At 47.6% G+C, this 20,000-nt stretch overlaps 1 protein-coding gene across 1 annotated transcript in view; it reads right to left on the reverse strand.

The window, feature by feature from the left end:
• The window catches only part of PROX1 (prospero homeobox 1), a 44,366-nt gene extending 27,696 nt beyond the window's left edge, over positions 1-16,670 (reverse strand). Inside the window, exons 1-3 of the mRNA XM_053973689.1 lie at positions 16,585-16,670; positions 7,133-8,921; positions 217-324 (exon numbers count right to left, since the gene is read on the reverse strand). Of these exons, the coding sequence (XP_053829664.1) occupies positions 217-324; positions 7,133-8,854 (1,830 nt within the window). The 5' untranslated portion in view covers positions 8,855-8,921; positions 16,585-16,670. The remainder of the gene's footprint in view (positions 1-216; positions 325-7,132; positions 8,922-16,584) is intronic.
• Positions 16,671-20,000: the final 3,330 nt, after the last annotated feature.

The following is a 20,000-nucleotide window of genomic DNA, read 5'->3' on the forward strand; positions in this document are numbered from 1 at the left end:
ATTTCTATTTTTTTTAGATTTAGAAACATTCTCTTTCCTTATCCAGGCACAAGCAGGCAAGCAGGGTACACCTCAACAGGAAAAACAAGTGAATAAGGTCAGGATGTAACCTTTATGTACCCAGAAATATTACAAATCTCTAACATGATAAAACATTTTGTGAGAAAATACAGCATGCAGTAAGGAGAAAGAAGGAGGGGGAAAAGATTTTCTTACCTTTACATCTGAGAAGTAGGTTTTCAGCATATTGGAACTTGGGTACCGGGTGTAAAAGAACATGAGCTTGGCCTTTTTCAAGTGATTCGGTGACAAGCCTTCCTGCATGTAGGATTGAATTAGTAAAGGAAAATTCTTTTCTTGAGAAAGCTGTTTCTGAACATACAGAGCTAGCAAAGTGCCCCGTTAAATACGGTTCCCCAGACTACAGGAGAAATAATTAACATCTGAACTGCTGCGCTGTAATCTTCTGTAAAACAGGCAAACATGGGATGAGAGGCCATGTAACTTTAACCCTGCGTTTCCTATCAGTTTAGGTGCTGGGTCTCAGGGACCTTGCAAGTTTACAGATTGTGTACCATATGTACATTCACTTGTTGCTACGGAAACAAATGCAGGAAGCATGTGCTGCGGAAAACTTATCGGGAGCTTTTTTCTCCTTCTCCTTTGCAGTGCCAGCTAAAGTTTCTTTTCCTCTCGGTGTTGTGCTGCTTGCACACAATAAAACCAATGCATGTAAGACAATCAGAGGCACTTTATGATTTCGAGCAGTTTTACACTGACAGCACATTTCACCTGTTCCATTCGTGTCAATAAATTTTAACATCTTGGGTAGATCTCCCTAGTCCTGCTGCTGCTTTGCTCCAGTGGCTCGCCTGCAAATCAAAGTGAAATCTGTAGCAGGCAGAGCCCCTTGGCCGTTGAATCTCTCTGCCACAAACTTGTCACCTCCTGATTTACACAGTTAACTCCTTGGAGAACAGAGCTGTATTTGGGGCTAACCAATCAATACATGAGGGCTAGCAGATCAATAAATGGCCACTTACCCTATAAGGCAGCCTATTTATCCTGGAAACATCATTACCTTTTAGATCTGTAAACAGAAGCAACTAAAAGAGTTCCCAAGGGAATGTGAAGCTAACCATAACAATCTCGGCTTGCTGATTTTTCTCCCAGCTTCTTGGCTCCCTTTTGTGAACTGCGTGCTAGGACGGGTCTGGTCACATCTGTGCCGCAGGCTGGCCTTGCCATTTCCTCAGCAAATTAATGGCTTTATAATTTATCAGGAATGAAGATGCACGTGGAGAAAATCAATGTGGCCCCCACAAGGTCAATTAAGGGTTCTTCCCAGAAGCTTCTCTAAGGACTGTTTCTCCTAAACACAGTTGTTGGAAATTTCGCTCAGTTCACACCTAATGGCGGGGGAAGGTCAACCAAGTTGGTAGATGCATTGCAGCCAAGGTGCCTCTTCTGCCTTACAGCCGGGTGCATGTCAGCACAGAACATCCCACTCCAGGCCTCGAGATGGGAAACCCAGACTAATTTTTATCAGCAGCCTACTGATGATTAGCTAGGCTTTTTCAGCAAAATTTTCACTACTCTTTTTCACTAATTCCTGAAATCTGCTGAAACCCTCTCCCTTTATTTTAGTTACAAAGTTCATTTTTAGATTAGAAAAATGTAGCATTAAAAAAAAAAAGAAGGCATTGACAATATTAGTTTAAAAACCTCTTATTATCTGGAAGTACATGGAAAATGGCTCAGCTGAACTTGCATTTTGTTTTAGATGCTTAATGATTACAAAGAAGATAATTTATGACTGACATACTTCTTGTGCCAAGAGAAGAGTTGAAAGAACCTCCAGTTACCTCCATTAGACTGATAGAGAAGTCTAAAAGAGCATTACACTCTGCAGTGCCATCTGTCAAAATACGTAAGTGAAATAATAGTAGCAAGCTGTCACCTATTGCTCAGTGATAAGAGTTTTAGACAAATCAAAACTTCTATGCCAGAAATCCATTTTGCTATGTGATCCTTTCAGGAAAGTGGGGGTCCAAAGGGGAACTCCAGTAGGAGAGAAAAAAAGTAATCCTGAGTCTCCTTAATTTACAATTCCTCTGATGCCGACAACATGTTAACATCGGGTTTGGTGTATATTCTCTTTCAATGCAAGCTCAAGGATGGACTTAAACTTCAAAAAACCCCTCTCACATTTGCTGGATTTAAGCATATTAGACAGTTGTCTAAGCATTTGGATTCCTTCTGCACTTAGGATTTTTAAATATTTTCTGCTCTAATGCCAGAGGATATTGATATTGAATGAAGCATGTATTAAAAGATGCTCTGAGACTCAAATTCCCAGAAATCCATTTTTTATTAAAATTATACTTGTTCTTAAGCACTTGGCAGCCTTAAAGTAATATCAAATATGCAACAAATCTGTATATCTTGATCCTAAGGTTAACACTTTACTGTGATAAAAGATATGATCTGTAAAAATCTAGAAAAAAATAGTTAATGACAGACTTAAGAGCTAAGAATTAGATAACCCATTGCTATTTCAGAAAAAAAACCAAAAACAAAAACAAAAACAAAACAAAACAAAAAAAAACAAAAAAAAACCCAAAAAAAACCCCAAACAAACAAACAAAAAAACAAAAAAAAAAAAAAAAAAAAACAAAAAAAAACAAAAAAAAAAAAAAAAAAAAAAAAAAAACAAAAAAACAAAACCTGAACTGACCAATTGCTTAATTTCCTTTTTAAGTGCTTGGGCTGAAAAGCAACTGTTCTTCCAAGAAAGCACTAGCTGTTTCCAGGATACTTACACACGCACAATGACTCATGATGAAATAGATTCAGTAAACATACAGCTGTACCGAACACGAGCTAAGCCCCATTCAAGGCCAGGAAAGAAAACGAGCACAAATAAATATTAAGGAGGTAAAGGGAGGAGGGGTGCCGAATGGAACGCAAACAAGCTCTGTCCCAGCAGCTCGTGTGGCTTGCCTCAATTCTCTTAGCTATAGCTTTGTGAAGACAGATGACATTCAATTCTATGGGTAATGCAAAATAGACAATAACTGCTGAAACTTGAGCCAGCTGCCAGGTGTAAAGAAAAAAAAAAAAAAAAGGGAAGAAAAAAAAAAAAGGAGAGAAAGAAAAGATGATAAATCCATAAATTAATGAAAGACATCTGCTCAGGAACATAAAAGATCAGAGGAATAGTGTACTGCAGCTGAACCTAAAGCAGTGTTCAAACAACCTGAGAGTCTCAGCGTTGTGGGTTTACATAGTACAACGTTGCCTCACCTAACACAGCAGCAGCAGAAAAATGGCAAAGTTCTAAGAAATAGGAAGTGAAAGAGTGGGAACAAAACATATAGGGACAAGACATATACGTGCTCTTGTATGTTTTAACAGGAGAAGCACAGGAGTGGCACTAAACAGCATTTGATTCATTTGCACTTCAATCCTCCTCCCAGGTAATGCTTCTCTTTTGCAAAAATGTTTTTCAGCAGAGATGGTCTTTCACTCCTGTTACTCTCAGCCTGAGCCCCCACAAACGCTCTAACAGGCTTTTCTAACCCACGCATGAGCTGAGCTGAAGGAAAATTGGTAAGAATAGGCTGTAACAGGTTAAAAAAAATCCGCAGCAGCAAAGCCAAGCTGCTCCTTAAGTTACACCTCAGGTAGTTTTAATCAGCAAAGCTCCAAATAACTGCATCTCAGAGCATCTTCAAATCCCTCCAAAGAAGGGCTGGCTGGCTGCACAGCATTCGTTCATCGCCCAGGTTTTATCAACAGCATGGAGTTATCCAGCTTGCTATACAATCTCTCCTTTTCTTTTAAAGTTTAATTAGTTTAATTCTAGTCAGATGTAATAACTCCTCATTTCAAGATGTTGTAATTCACTAATTATAGCTTTCACATATTGGGACTTTGAAACTTATTCCAGTTGGATTGGAATTCTGCTTAAAATAAATAAAATTGTAGAAAGTTGCACTAATGTTTCTAAGCCCTCCTGCCAGGGAGAACATGGTAAACTTCTTCACCTTTACAGACGTCTTAGCAGCACACAAACTGCTGCTGTGCTTCAATTTTGATCTATGCAAATGTTTTGTGACTGAACAAGGCTATTTTTCTTGAGATGCAAAGAGGATGCATGACAAAGAAAGATCATGCAGAAAAACAATTCACTGTCTGTTTCTTTTTGAATTTGAATAAAACTTAATATTTGATTAAACAGATTAGTTTGCAAAGATACAGGCTGCATTCATGACCAAGATGGGAATTCAGACTGCAGGTGCATCTTATCTTGTTTAGCAACATACACAAACATTAACCATTTCCTTCTGCAATTTAGCAAAGAATGATCAGATACATTTTACAGACATCGGTTAAAAAAAAAAAAAAAAACAAAAAACCAACCAAACAAACAAAACCCCCAAAAAATCCCCAAGAAACTAAAACCCAGGCTAGTTTAGTGTTTAACTTACTACTAAAACCTGAACTTGGCTGTGTCTGCTGGTCTTATGTTTTCATCCTGGCTTCATTGTCCAGGAAAACAGATGTTATTTTCTACAGGGAAGAAAGATCTGCTTCTTTCAAGAAATACATTCCCTATACATGCACATTGAACCATGTAAAATAAAAGTGCCAGAACAGAATTGACCAGAAACAAACCAACCTCCACACCACGCCTGTCCTTGGAAAATTGTAAGCTACCTGGACACATAAGCTGCTGCTAGGAGAAAAACATCCATCCCTACAGCTGAGCTGTATACCAGCGTACACATGTAGAAGCATTATTTAATAAATCTGGTCTGTATCTAAACCCAGAACAAACTGCAGTCTGCACTATTGCCTAGGTAGGAAAGTTAGAGTGCTTTCCTGCTGGCAGAGAAAGAAGCGGGGCAGTTAAAAAGAAAAAGGATCACTGTAGCACAAGGCATTTCTCCTGGCTATCCCTTGGAGCAGCAGGGGACTCTTGCACCCCTGTTTCAGCAGAAGCAACAAGCTCCATTAGCGAGCACCAGTGAGAATGAGCAGTAGAAAGGAGGAGAAATGGGGGAGAGATGCTCCATGGGTGGCAAGGATCAAGTGCAGCCCTAGAACTACTCCTAGTTCCCACTCTTGGCATGTTTCTCCTCTCCTCACTGCTCTCCCAGGATGGGAGAACTACTTTAATACAAAAAACAATTAGTATGCCACTGTACTGTTTAGTAGAATTTAATTGTCCTGGCCTGAGTCTTGCCCTCAGCTGCCTCTCCTGTTGACCTCAGGACTGCTTTCCAAGCACTGCACTTGCATTTCAATATGCAGGAGAGATCTTTGGTTTGGAGCTCCCCAGGTAATTGGGGCCACCTCTGAGTGATGTTGCTTCTAGACTGCCTCCTCTCTTTTGCCTTACAATGTAGTCAGTGAAGAGAAGATTTCCCTGTTACCAACGCTCAACAAGATCATTTTCTGGGGAAGAGGTACCACAAACACCACATCCACTACCAGCTGGTTCTCAAAAACACCAGCACCTGAAGAAGATGCTTTCCAACACAAAACATTTTCACCTATAGAAATGGGACTATTCACACAGATTAGACAGCACTAGACCCAGACTAGACGCAAGCTGGATCAAAGAGTGGTGGTAATGGGCTTGGGACCTGCAGCACCTGCCTTGCCCCAGTGGTGCCCACTACCATGGGAGGGATAGGAAATCTAGGTAATCAGCAGGTCAAGAGCCCTGATTGCACCCTCCTGAGGATTTAGCAAGTCTGTAGAAGATGTGGTTGAATTATTCTAAAACCACGAGAGTTATCAATCACCTAGAAGATACCCAGTGAAGAAGCACAGCCTCAGGCTCCTGCCTCCACAGCATACCTCTCCAAAGGGGACAAGTTCCTCACCATTGCTACTGTTACCCAGAGAAGGGCAGAGCTATTCTGTTGCAATTATTTTCATCATCTTGGGAGTGAAATTAGATGCATCTAAGGCCCGGGGCTTGCAGAAGGACCAGCCCAGCCTTCTGCTGGGGTCTTGGAGCTAGGAAAAATTATTCATCTACTCTTCATGCAAAATCCTCAATTTTAGCATGGGATAGACACTGTATTTTATTTGCTTTCAATACCACTGTACCTGGAAGCAAAATCTTTTGACCAAAAAGTGTGTTATGGGAAAAGATGGAAGGCCTGGGAAGCATTACTGCTAAAAGAAAAAAAAAGAAAAACCAACCCAAAAAACCCTCTAGTACTAGTTTCCAGGGGAAAAAAAAAAAAAAAAAATGATTACTATGTCTGGATATGCCTAAATAAAGGCAGAGATGGATTTGTCACCCTAACTAAAGCCTGCTATTGAGCTAAAATGAGAGATTTTATTATCATCTTTTTTTTTTTTTTTTTTTTTTTTTTAAGCAGGGGAAGTGTCCTGTAAATTTAATACAGCTGAAGTTTTATATTTAATTGTTCTCTCTGGCTTTCCAAAATAATTTGCTTTGTGTATGTTAGGACAAAAGATTTCTGTGTATGGCTGAACAGAGGTTAATCATGCATAGCAGGCAGCTGCACAAGGGCTGAGGAACAGACCTCTGGGTGGGGGAAATAACTTGATGCAGCCTGAATATATCAGTACCTGTGTCTTTTGTGCTTCGTTTCCCTTATGCACTTGAGAGCTGAACTCTCACAGACGACCAGACTGTGGCTCTCTGCAAGCTCCAGCCCCGACACCATCAACAGGGATTGTGCGCTGGTCTGGCAGGGGAGGGAGAAGAGGTGGCCTGGCCGTAGATGGAACGGTTTTTGGCTGAGGGTAATGCCCCCTCAATCACCTCCCTGCCCGAGGAAAGATCTGCCAGCCCAGGGAAACCCACTGACACTCCAGTCATGGGTTTGGCTGCCTTCCTGACCCCACGAGGAAGACTAAAGGCTGGGGGAGGGACAGTGGCTTTTTTTAGGTGAACACCATTGCTGAAAGAGTGCTGTCAGTCAACACCACATGTTTTATTTGGCCTCGCCAAGCTGCCCCCCAGCACCCTGTGAGCACCCCACTCCTGCAGCACCTGGGGAAAGCCCCCTGGCACCAGCATGGCCCCTCGTCCTCTCCCACCAGCCACTGCCGATTCTCACTCATCTTTTGAAAAGGATATTGCACTTCCCGAGTAGGGTGAGATTTCAGACATGTCTTGCAGGTCGCCACACTCGGACTTAATGAGCGACAAGGAGAGGCCCTCGGCAGCGCTGGGGGGGTGGGCAGGCGAGCAGGGGTGGTGGTTCATATGATGCGACGACATCTTGGTCCTCAGGCTGGTGGTCTCCCGGGTCAGGTCAAGGGATTCCGGGGAGGCGCGGTCTTTCCCTGGGAAGGAGGCTGATGGGGCACCCAGGGGGCTCTGGAAGGGATAGGCCATGAGGGGCAGTGGGAACGGGTGGCGGAAGGAGGAAGTGGAGAAGCCAGCGGTGGCCGAGAGCGGGGACTGGTGCAGGGAGGCGTGGTGGCCACCAGCCGGCGGGGCCGAGGCGGATTGGTCAGAGGAGTTTTTGCGGACAACGAGGGGCAGCGCCTCGGTTTGGTCGGTGGCGCCAGGCATGGGGACGCTGCCGAAGGTGTCAAGGGGGTTGGGAATGATGACGTCCCCAAAGCACTGCAGGCGCTGGTTGGCTGTGTGAAAGTTGTGGTTCTCCCCGTTGACGGCAAACCTTGCTTGCGGGATCTGGAGGGGCGGGAAGACCTGAGGAAGCTGGCGGGAGGGCTTGGATGAGAAAACTTTGACCACTGTGTCTACAACTTGTGACATGGCAGTGTTCAGCTCCTGCTTCAGGGTCTCAGCCAAATGTTTGCCTTCGGGGTGGAAGGCATTTGGCCCTTGCTCTTTCTCCTTAGGACCTTCTCTTTTTGGCTTGTTCTCTGCTACCTCCTGCTCCCGGATGAGGGCCCGTGCTCGGTCGATGAACTGTCCTGGGTCCAGCTCGCACATCTCATTGTCCGACCTGCCGACAGAGTCACCGGCTCTCGCGTCCATGGTTTCGGAGCGCATGCTGTCTTCAGACAGGTTGCCATCTTCATCATTTTCAGAGTCAGTGCTATCGTAGATCTGGTAGAACTTCTCCTGCAGCTGGCGCAGCTGCTTCTGCATGTCCTCCAGCTGCTGCTTCAGCTGTCTGCGCTCCTCTCGCTTCTGCTCTTTCCTTGCCGAAACCAGCTGCTGGAAACTCTGCTGCTGCTGTTGTGGCAGCTTTTGCTTGCGTTTGTTTTCTCTGTAACTTTCTCGGGGACTGACGGACTGCGGAGCTATTTCTCTTTCATTTTCATTGCCCCTTAATGCCACGCTAGGGGAATGGCTCATACCTCGAATTATATTCTCAACCCGGGCGCGTTTAGCTCTCAGGTGCTCGTCGCATAACCGATCCACATCAAACTGGCTCATAGTTGGCCTGCCAAAAGGGGAAAGACACTCTTGGGGGCTGTCTCTTGAAGAGTTGCTGCATACATCCTCCTGATGTACTTCTGAGCCTGTACTAGAGAGACCGCTGGCTTGGAAACTGGGCTCCGTGCCACCATTTTTGTTCATGTTATTTTTCAACAGCTGGGAAATTATGGTTGCTCCTGGAAAAGGCATCATGGCATCTTCATATGAGTTCGCCCTCTTCAGCAGCTTGCGGAGTACATTTGACTTTTCCCCATCTGCATGCTGCACTACTGAATACTCAACATCCTGCTCTGAACCTTGGGGATTCATGGCACTAAAAAACGTTGCTCTTGCCTTTGCAAAAAATGCAGATGCTGTCCCTACCGTCCTTTTCACTCCAATGTCAACTCTTCTTCTCTTGGTTTGCCTGCTTAAGAGGGCTGTGCTGTCATGGTCAGGCATCACTGGACTGTTATTGTGCCATCTTCAAAAGCTTGTCAGCTGGGCTCAGCTCAAGAATCCTGGGACCCTGGCCAACAGAACAAAAGGACTGATGAATCATTTTCTTTAAATTTCTCCAAATTTCCTGACCTCAATCCTGAATAAAATGCAAAATGCATAGGCTCTGGGATTTATGGCACATTACAATTATTGCAATTTATTATGCACTCTGCTTGAAATGAAACATTTTTAAATATTTCTGCTCCACTGGTTTAAGATGGATTAAGATTTAAAAAAGCAAAAACTGCTTAAGCACCAGTAATATGATTCTCTTGCACAAATGCCTAAAATGATACTGTTTATCTTCAGAAGAAAGAGTAGATTAGAAGAACACAGCCTCTGACAACCAATTGATTAAATTTAGGGCATTGAGATACATGTTACAAAAGAAGATGAAAGTATTCCTTATTTAAGATTTATTGTTAAAACAAGAAATCGTATAAAATTTGGATTAAAAAAATTCAATTGCAATGTAAAAAATGCAGTTGTAGTTTTGCTTTTTAGAGAGGCAAAACTGGTAAATAAACCTTTGAAGGTTATAAAAACAACTTTCAAATAATTGTAGGTAGGATGGTATATGTGTATGTGAAAGGCAAAGAAATCATAGACGCATTCAGGCTTCCACTGGGGGGAAAAAAAACCCTCTCTTAAATCATTAGGGAAACATTTATTCAGCAAAGCAAAAATGCATTAAAGTATTTTATGATCAGTACTATACTATTTACAGCGATGTGATCAAATAAAGGCCAAAATGTAGTTCGTTAGCACAGGCTCGTACGTACCACTGACGAGCCACAACAGTGTTTTGAATTCCCCATACATTCCTTCCCTTTTCGCAACTTACATTCTCAAAGCAAGCCCTGCTACCAAAGGCTGAAGATTCTGTATTTCATACACTAAAATACATGATGTTAAATTTTTTGCATAGCAGAAACGAGGCATGTTCAGTGTCACATCTCTGTGCTTTAGAAAAATCTCCAAGAACAATATCTCAAATGCCCAGTGAAGCCCTTCTTACATGGAGCACTTTGAATACACAGAATCTTATTTCCTGTGACATGCAGAAAAGATGAGAAAAAAATATGGAAAGATGAAAGAAATAACATCAATCAGCTGCGTGAGAAAGGAAGATACCTTCTCTTTATATGAACTCTCATTGTTTCCCAGGAACACAGCATAAAAAGATAACACACTTCCTTGCATTTTGTAAAAGGCTCTTGACATAATTTGTGACTTATTAACTAGTGATGCTAAACTCACATTGCACATAAAGCATTAGACACTGTTTCCTGTTTCTTAAAATTTAACACTGAGGAAAATTAAAATATTTTTCATGCAACGCTTATCTAATATTAAACTTTACATTTGCTTAACAGAGCACAGTCTTCACAATAACAGGGTATATTGCCAAAGGCAGCATGCAGACTTTTTGGAATTGCTCCCATCTCTTTCGGTTCACCTGTAAAAACATCTACGTGCTCCCTAGGACTGCATCTGTGGCTAGTTTTAAAGAATGACTATCCATGCAAATAGGCATAATTTCAGCATGAAATAATCTGTAAAATCAAGACAGTAGTCAATGCTTAGTTTGCAACCAGGATGGGAAAAAAAAAAAAAAAAAAAAAAAGCTTTTAATACTTAGAAACATTATGTTTATTTTGCAGCCTTTGCTCATGTATTCTGGATGTACTAAAAGAATTTTCAGAGATTTAGTGTCAGAGAGAGCTATGCAAGGGACATGATGTTTGTTTACATTAGTGGTTGCTTGCATACAGGAGAGCAAAGAATTATAAAAAATATATTAAAACAAAAAAAAAATCATTAATTCAGATGCAAAATCCAAACACCTTGACTTGTTATCAGGTCAAAGTCCTCAGAGGTCTTTTCTTATCAAAAAGCACATTAAGCGAATTAAGTTTGGTTACCTCATGATGAAAATAATAAGATAACAAGGATTTCTGTTCCAGGGACCCAATTCTGCCACCTGCACACCAAGAAGCATTCTACCCTGCAAGCAACACCCCTGGAGTCCAGGGATACCAAAATCCTGCTATGTGTGAGGGGTAGAGTCAGGCCCTGCTTGGCAGCATGTAAAAGACTGTCTCTTGTCTCCCACTTTCTCACAGCTGATGCAAATGGAGTTTTTCAGGGGGCAGAATAAGGCCTTACAATTAGACCATCACCAAAAAAACCCAAAAACCTGAGGAATATCAGAAGGGTTGTTTTTGTAAAGAACTGGCCAAGGCACTGGCACAGAATAAGCCAGGGCCGAGTTTGACCTTTCAGTCCAGTGGTGTTCATTTGAAATCGATCTAAACTAATTGAAAGACAACTGAAAGAGCTCCTGCTTATTTCTGAAGGTAAGAAAGATATTCTGAAGGCATTCACCATAAAGATAGTACTTGCCAATAGGAAAAGAAAATAAACCACAAACAAAACCCACCAACACCGAAAACCTTCACGCTTTTCCTTCCTTTTCTGCGGTCAAGCTATGCTTGATTAAGAGCCAGCAATACGTTCCCAGACTCACACCAGAAACCTCATGTCAGGTTACAAGTTTTGCTCTTTTCCCAGAAAATTCGAGGTGCCTGACCACTGTTCCCCTCTCTCTTGCCCAATCCCAGCCAAGGACACACATGGGGAGGGCTTGCTGTACCCTTGAGTCAGCAGCTCAGGAAATAGGCTGTCCTGCGCCAGGTTGGAAGGTCATTGCCATGCATCCTTCCTCCCCAGTGTCCATTTCCCTCCCCAAGCCCCGCACCAGCCGCTGCTCCACAGCCCATTTCTGCCACCACAAACATGTGGCAGGAGGTGCTCCAGAGCGATGTCCCCTCCTTCCCTCGATGGAAGCTGAAGGCATCGTACACTTAACCTGGGTATTAAGCAACATCTCCCATTTGCCCTGGTGTTATCCTGAGCCAGCCAGGCTGCCAGCTTTAAGGCTTATGTGCCTTTCAGCTTAAATATGAGAAATAGTTCTACTTTAGCCTGACAAAACCGAATGGGTATTGAACGGCCAGTTAATATTTCATTCTCGGAGGACCAAAACCAATTTGCACCTCAAGAGGAGTGGAATGGCACATAGAGCGGGATGCAAAATCCCAGCCACAACAGGTAGAATTCAAGACTGATTAGATTAGAACTGAATAAATAAGAACTGAAATATTGGGGAGGGGAAGAAATAATTAGGAAGTGTGTGTCCTTTACACAGCCACCAGTACTTTGGCTGCACATTGTCTCAAAACTATATTCTATACATATAAAATCTCTGTACAGCTCTCCAGAAAAACAGAGCTGGCAATATAGGCTTTGGTTGTCAAGATCTATGTAGAAATCTCCAGAATCACCATTTCTTTCCAAATTACAGAGTTTTAAATTTGTGAAGGTTAAATTTGGTTTCTGCATCGCTTTTGATACTCCTCGCATGCCAAGTATAGTTTATGTTAAATTTGCCGGCCACATCTCAAGCCTCAACTCGCACAATGTGGCTTCTTCAGAAACCAAATGTTTTCCATGCCGATGCAATTAAAAATCATACCAACGGCCTCAGCACTTTCTATGTTCATCCATAAACACAGCAGTAATATTTTATTTACAAATTTACTTTCAAATCTTTTGTTTAAGGAGATATGATTACAATGTAGCTATGAATAGCCTCTTAACAGCACAGCAGCTACAGACATGGGTTTATTTCGTATCCATTTGATATGCATTGACATTTAAAATGGAAACAGATTAATTTCTAAGTCTCCAAGAGTTACTGTTACCAAACCTTTGGCTAGAATGGTCTGTCAAAATGAGCATGATGTCAGGTATTTAACCATACTCACTATTAATAAATCAATTTTTGTAATCAATTTTGTTAACTCATCTTGATCTAGAAAGATGCTGATCATTTTCTCCTAGATTAATTCAAACATCTACAGGATGCAAAGGAGATGTAAATTCAAACTCGGCCTCGTCAGCCCCTTTGAAGAACCCTAGACTAACATAAACAGCCATTAAATACACAGCACAAGAGTGCTAAACTTGATGGATATGCTTGGATAAATTCAAGGAGATATCAGTTTATACAGCTGAAATCGTTCCCCTCTTTTCACAAGCCAACTACTTTCTTTGGTCCAGAGTCTGCCTGCTTCATATCAGCCCATTATGCCAATAACATGCAAGAAATTTAACATGCTTCTGCTAATAGAAATATTTAGATCTTACACTCTAACGCACTACACAGGGTATGGCTTTTCCAGAATCAGCCAGGAAGCACAGGATAAAAATTATTCTAGTCAACAGCATTTCATGCACAAAACCACAGCTAAAATTCGAAGAACAGATGACATCTGTTCACTATATCTGTTCAGTGCTAAAATCACATCAGCCACTAATGGGAAAGTGCTACCTTTTTGTACAGCTCTGACACAAGTTTTCTTGGGAGAAAGTACTACCTTTTTGTACAGTTCTAACACAAGTTTTCTTGGGAGAAAAGATTATCCAACTCCCTTAGCCAAGATGTCTATCAAGGAATTTGAAACAAGGCAGAAATGATGAGGAACTATTTCGGCAGTAAAAAACTACTTTACTAGGATTTCTTCATAAGAAGAAGCAGCAGCAAAAATCAGTGCCTGATTTACTTCAAAATTATGCTGCTTGCTCTTTAGCCTTAAAGGAAAAAGCAACCCTTGTTTTATGAACCTGGTGATACCCAGGGCCCAATAGAGCAAGGTATTCAGCAATTCCTATGAATGCCAAACATCCGCAATTCCCATCAACTACAGAGCTCAGTAACAGGAGGGATTCGGCATCTCATTAGTTCAGGCCTTTAAATGGGGGAGATGCAGGGCCCTCCATCACGTAGCCGTGCTCGGCACTGCTTGAGGAAACAAATCTTTTGAATGAGAAAAAGAAATCAAGCTGCGCAAAGTAGAAAACTGAGAATATTTTCCTCCTCTCAGGCCAGTTTGGTCCTTGTTATTTCACTGATCATGAAGAAAATAACTCACATGGCCTCTGTGTAGAGACAATACCGAAAGGTTCTCAAGATTCCTACTCTGAATTCAGCCCAAGTTTTCCAATATACTATATTTTCCATGCTACGCGATGTCATTACATCACAATTCTTAAATTACTCAATTTAGCAGTTAGGCTGCACTTTGAGTCAGAATAAATCACTATTTAGAGACTACAAATTGCAGTATTTACAATTCTGCCCTGAATCAAATTAAACCTTTCAATTTGAAAATGTGTCCATTCTTATGAACATCTCAATTTATCAAGCAATCATAAAAGAGATAAGTTATATAAACTGAGAGGCCTCAGAGTTCAGCTGGCAGGGAAGTTAACTGTATATACCGACAGTGCCATTCAGCGAACACAGGATACTTTACAGAATAATTTAATAGGGAGCTGTTAGTGAAAAGTATATACATTGTACTTTTTATCACAGTTCAACTCCTGAAATGTTGATACTCTGTCTACCCTTCAGTATTAATAAACATTTCACAGAATGTGATATTGCTGCTAAAGGTAAGCTCTGGTCAAAAAGCAGATAAAATAAATGCAAAATGAGCTGCAGTGGTCGTAAACTTAAAGTGACTGATGGCAACTCAGAGAAAAACTGCGAGAAGAAAACATAAAGGATATGTACCACATGCAAATCTACGGCTAAGGAAACTGCCTCCATATAATTCATCCTGCATATTGCCAAACCTCTACAGGCAATGGAAGTGACAAATAATCTGAGTTTTTACACCTCACAGCGACACAAACATGTTTCTGTGCCCTGCTCTCAGCAACACAGCACCTTCTGCCACCAAGCTATGGCCACAGATGCGTGGATACGTTCCACGTGCTCCCCACCCAGTCCCAGACCCGGATGATGGCTTTGGGGTGACACCCGCCATACAGCCAGAAACACCACGGGGTCTGCTGAACGCTTGGGACCTGTGGGAAACTAGCGACTTTCCAAAGCTCGTCCTGGCAACTTTTGCCCGACATTCAAGGGCACCTCTAGTTTGCAGCCGTGTCCCTTGTCAGCCCTGACTGAAATCCCCTACTTTGTCAAAGACATTAAGTTAATATCCCGCGTACCCGCTCTTCCGCGGCCGGGGCACAACTACACAGACGCGACGCTGGTCCCTCGGGGAGCTCCATCCCGCCTCGGCCGCGCCTCCTGCGCCCCCCGCACGGCCTGCGGACACTGATCCCACGCCGCTTCCCGCTGCTGACCCCTCCGCCCCGGCTCTCCCGGCACAGGGAGGCGGCGGCGGCCGGGACCCCCTGCATCCCTCTCCGCAGCCGCCCCGCCCGGCGCGCACCTGCCCCGCCGCCCCTGCGCGCAGCGCCACGCACCTGCCCGCGCCCCGCGCACCTGCCCCGGCCCCGCGGCGCTGCCCTGCCCCACCAGACGCCGCGCAGCGCCCGTGGGGATCCGCGCAACTTTCTCCCTCTCTGCAAAGAACCGCGGGCCCCGGGGCGGCCCCGCTCCGCCCCCGCGGAGTGCCCTGTGCCGGGGAGCTATGGGCCGGGAGCTCGTCGGGCCGCCCGCTCCTGTCGAGCCCCGCGATCTCGGCGCCCCTCCAGTCCTGGCCGCGCCACCCCCCCCAGCGCTGCCCTGCGCGCCCCATCCGCGCAGGCCCCACGCCCCCCAACACCGCTCCCTCCTGCGCTTTAACTCCGTGCAAACACATGGCAAAGTGAGCCGGGTCACTCAGCCGCTAAACAGAAAATCGAAAAAGCCAAGAAAGATCTCCATCAACGGCTAAGAAAGAATTAAATCCCCCCCGGAGGAAAAAAAAAAAAATCAACAAACAACAACCAAACAAATAGAAAGTACCAATAATCCTAATCTTTTCCCAGATCAAGGCTCTTATCCTGCGACTTGCATTTGATCTCTTCTCATGTGCTCACTACCTACCACTCAAATCCCATTTTCTATACATTTACACGATTCGCAGCTCGCCCCACGCTTGGAAATGAAAAAGTAATTGCAAGGGTAAGAAGAGTAAGAATAAAAAGTCCCTGTCCTTCCCGGCTTGGGTTAAAAAGGAGAAGTAGCGACATGCAAATGACAGGCAAATTGGAAGAGACAAAAAGCAAGGCAGCTATAATAAACAGGACAAAGAGGAGGCTCGGAGGAGCGGAGCAGGAGTTTAAAGCGGGTATGGGGAACTTCGGTGGGGACGGGGGGAGAAAGAAGCTCGGAACAACAAGAAGAAGCCAAATACTCGCTGCGCTTTCTGTCCCCGCAAAACTGCCCTCCAACCCACGGAATAAAATAAAGAGCGGTCCACAAAAGGTGGCAGCGAGAGAGCGTAGGGGAAGGGGGGGAGGATCACCTAACAACGAGCAGGTCACTTACTCTTCAGCCCTGGGCAGGCTACGGTGAGCGCTCCATCGGGCTCCTTACCGCTCACAAATCCTTACCGCTTTATCTACCGGGGAATTAAAACTACTCAGCTAATAAAGTCACTGCAATTTTGCCCCCTGGAAAAAGAAGCACAGGTTTGATAACGGTGATCAATATTTTGCTGGGGATTTCATCACCGCCCCCCTCCCCCCGGACCATTTAGAGTAGCCCAAGCAAGTGCGAATTTAGGGGTAAAAAAAAAAAAAAAAATTTAAAAACCCGAAAGACCTGAAAAGGCCGAGAAAGCGGGGAGGGACGGAGGGGGCGCGGAGGGGGATCGGGTACTTACTCGGTGCAAAGGCGACGAAACTGAGACTCGCTTTTTTTTTTTGCCGGTGGAACGAGAGAAAGGGCGACACGCACACGCACATGCACACACACCACACGCGCCCCGCACACGCACACACGCACACGCGGACACGCGCGCGCAGCCGGCAGCCCCGCCGCTGATGAATATGATAATCGCGCGAGGGAGGGCGAGCGCGGGCGGGAGCGCGGGCGGGCAGCGGCCGCGGGGCTGCGGGCGCCGAGCGGAGCGGAGCGGAGCGGAGCGGCGGGCGCGGAGCGGGGGCGGCGGGAGCGGCGCGGGGCAGGGCTGGGCTGGGCTGGGCTGGGCTGGCCGAGCCGAGCAGCGCTCCGCACCGCCACAAGATTTACTTTAAGACACAGCTGAAGGAAACAGGAAGACTAGACGTCACACTCGGAGTGACGTGGGCCCGGCCCGGCGCCCAATCGGGAGGCTCCTTGGGACGGACGGGGGGGACGGGGAGAACTTGGCAGGAGCGGGGAGAGAGGAGAGGGGAGCGCGGGGGGGTTAGGGTCGCCCCGCCCCGCCCCCGCGGGAAGGTGGCGGCGGCCGCGCACCTGCGGCGGGGACGGACGGACGGACGGACGGACGGACGGACGCAGGGCGGGAGCGCCGGCAGAAGCGGCCCGACGGGGCGCCCCGCTCACCTCTGCCGCGCACCGGCAAGGGGCGGACAACAGCCGCTCCGCGTGGAGAGGGGTGGGTGACAAACTTTAGGAGAGTCACCCCCGCGTGGGCGGGGGCTGCTGTGCGGTGCCCCATGCGGTAAAGTTTTCCACGAGAGAAGGCTTCCGCAGAGCAGTGTCGGGGCCCCAGGGTGCGCCTCCTTCACGCGTAAAGCATCGGACTGTGGAGCGAACCCGCGTCTGCGGGCGCTGCCGCCCCACGCGGGTCACAAACTTTAGGAGAAACGGGTCCGCGGCCGCCCAGCCCGCGGCACGGCGTCCATCGCAGCCGCTCAGTGGCAGCGGCTCCGCCGGGCGTCGCGGGGCTGTCAGCAGCAGCCGCGCGGGCATTTTCCACGTGGGAGGCAGGAAATAAACACGAAATCGAGCATCAGGTTGCGGCGCGTGTAACAACCGGTGGTACTGAGACACGGGTCTTCGGTGCGGGCGGCCCCGGCCCCTTGCGCAGCACGACCCAAGTTTAGCTCAACTTAACCCTATCCCATCCTGCTCCCCGCCGGCTCCAGTGGAAAGCTTGGCGGGGAAAAAAATGGGAGAGGAAAAAAAACACAGTAGTGGATCTCGGCAGGTCTGGGCTGCGATCCGGACTGAAACCTGTCGGGCGCGCTCTGTCCCGCCTGACCGCGGCTTTCCCGCGGCGCGGGACAGGGAGCACCCGCACCCCTGCCTCTGCTGCTGCGGAGATTTGCCCGTCCGCTGCTGGCCGGGAGGCGAGACTGAGCGAGGGGAAACAGCCTCAGGCTTGCGGATAGCGGGGGATACACCAGGGAGAGGGAATAAAGTCCTGCGGAGAGCCGGGCGGCAGCGGAGCGCTGCAGGGCGCTCGGCGACAGGTAAGGACGGCGCTGCCTCGCCGGGCCCGTCCGCCCTCTCCCGCCCCTCGGGGCGGCGGGAGAGGGAGTCCCGAGTGGAGGGGAGAGGGCAGCCAGGGCAGGCGCGCCAAAACTTGGCGCTGCCACTCTGTGCCAGTGGCGAGGGGCCGGGCCACACCTCGCCCCCTGCTCGCCCTGGTGCTGGTGCCGCCGCTGAGGCGGGCAGCTGCTCCGCTAGTCCCGCTTCCACTGTGAGGATCCGTCTCACTAGAGGGGAGCCGCGGCGCCGAGCCCCACGCCTGGGTGCGGACAGCAGGCTGTGCTGAGAGGGCTGCCCTCCGTGCCAAAAGTTTGGGAGCCGGCCCGGGCAGCAAACCCGCCCTCCGGGGCCAGCCCTGCCCTGAAACGCGTGTGCCCCGCGCCGGATCCTCTGTGCCCGCCGCCTCGGGCCGGGGGCCGGCTCCGCGGTACCTCCGCGGCGGGGAGCGGGGTCACTAACGAGGATGCATGAGTAACGCGGCAAACCACCGCAACCGATCTCTAAGAAATCGCCCGGGACCGGCTGAAGGGACTGCCGGAGCTGTCGCAGGGGATCTGCTCCGAATTAAAAAAATTACATGTCGCTGCCGGTATCGGGGTCGCGAGGAGATGCGGTCGGCAGCACTCGCCCTAGAGCCCGGTACCCTTGCGAGGCGAAACCTTTGGCGGCGGCGGCGCCCGGCCCGTCGGGGTTCGCAAGGCGGCAGGCGGGTGGGAGCTCGGCTGCTCGGGGCTCCCCAGCCCCGTGGCACTCAGAGAGCCGCTTCTCGGGGTCGCAAATGCCCTGATGCGCCGCGCCGCCTTCCGAGGCCTGGCCCGGGGCTGACGCTGGCCAGCGCCGCGCTGTGAGTGACCGCGAATCCCCGGTGTAACGGGGCGCATCCCGGGACGCTGCGCTGCTGTAGCTTTGCTCCCGCAGTCCGAGCGCTGGGCGGCCCCGCATCTGTGCCCGGTGCCCGTGTCGCCCTTCAAGCCCGCGAAAGTGCCGGGACGGCTTTGCAGTGAATTATTTTAACGTGACACCTTTCGAAACAGCGCCGGGCCCTCCGCCGCCGGGGAGCGACGGGGCTGGAGCGGCCCGACGGGGGCGGCCGGGGCTGCGCTGCGCTCCGCGGGTGCGGAGAGGCGGCGCGGCCGGCCCGGGCCAGGTCCCCGTGTCGCTCTTTCGGGGCTCGGCTGGCTGGGGTGACACGCTCAGCCTCCCTGTGTAGCTGTAAGGGTTGCAGGGGCTGCGAGACAAGGGTGCAGAAGTGTGTCTGGACGCAGGGGGAGATAGGCTAAATTTGGCGGGGGAATGTCTCGCTTGGACGCTTTCCTTTTTTTTTTTTTTTTTTTTTTTTTACCCTTTTGTTTTGTTTGTTTGTTTTTTGTTTTAAAGGACACCGAGATACTCAGAGAAGAAGCCGAGCCGTGCAAATGCAAATAAATAAGTAAATAGCTGCCTCTGACACTGTGCTTCTCCCAGCGGGGCTCACCTTAACTTCAACCACTGTTCATCTACCCAAAAGAGAAACTGAGGCTCTGGGAGTGAAGCCATGTCCCCAGGGTCACATGGCAGAGTAGTGGCAGCCAGTCTGGCCCCAGGCAGCCAGTCTGGCCCCAGCGCAGGCTTCCACCTATCCTGCAGCCCTGCTGCCTCCTTTCCGTAGCTGCTTGCAGGTTACTTTCCTCCAGCCCTGTCTATTGCAACTTTTCCAAGTCTAAACACATGGGCCCTACGATCTGACACACAAGTAAGCGCAACTGGAATGAAATTCACACTTCCCATTGCCCTGCCATCTCGGGCACTGAGTGCTCCAGACCCTCTTAATCCTGGAAGATAGGCAGACAGCCTCTTAAGGAATGCAAGCTGATGATTCAA

Source organism: Vidua macroura, chromosome 3 (assembly GCF_024509145.1).
Source record: "Vidua macroura isolate BioBank_ID:100142 chromosome 3, ASM2450914v1, whole genome shotgun sequence".
NCBI lineage: Eukaryota > Metazoa > Chordata > Aves > Passeriformes > Viduidae > Vidua > Vidua macroura.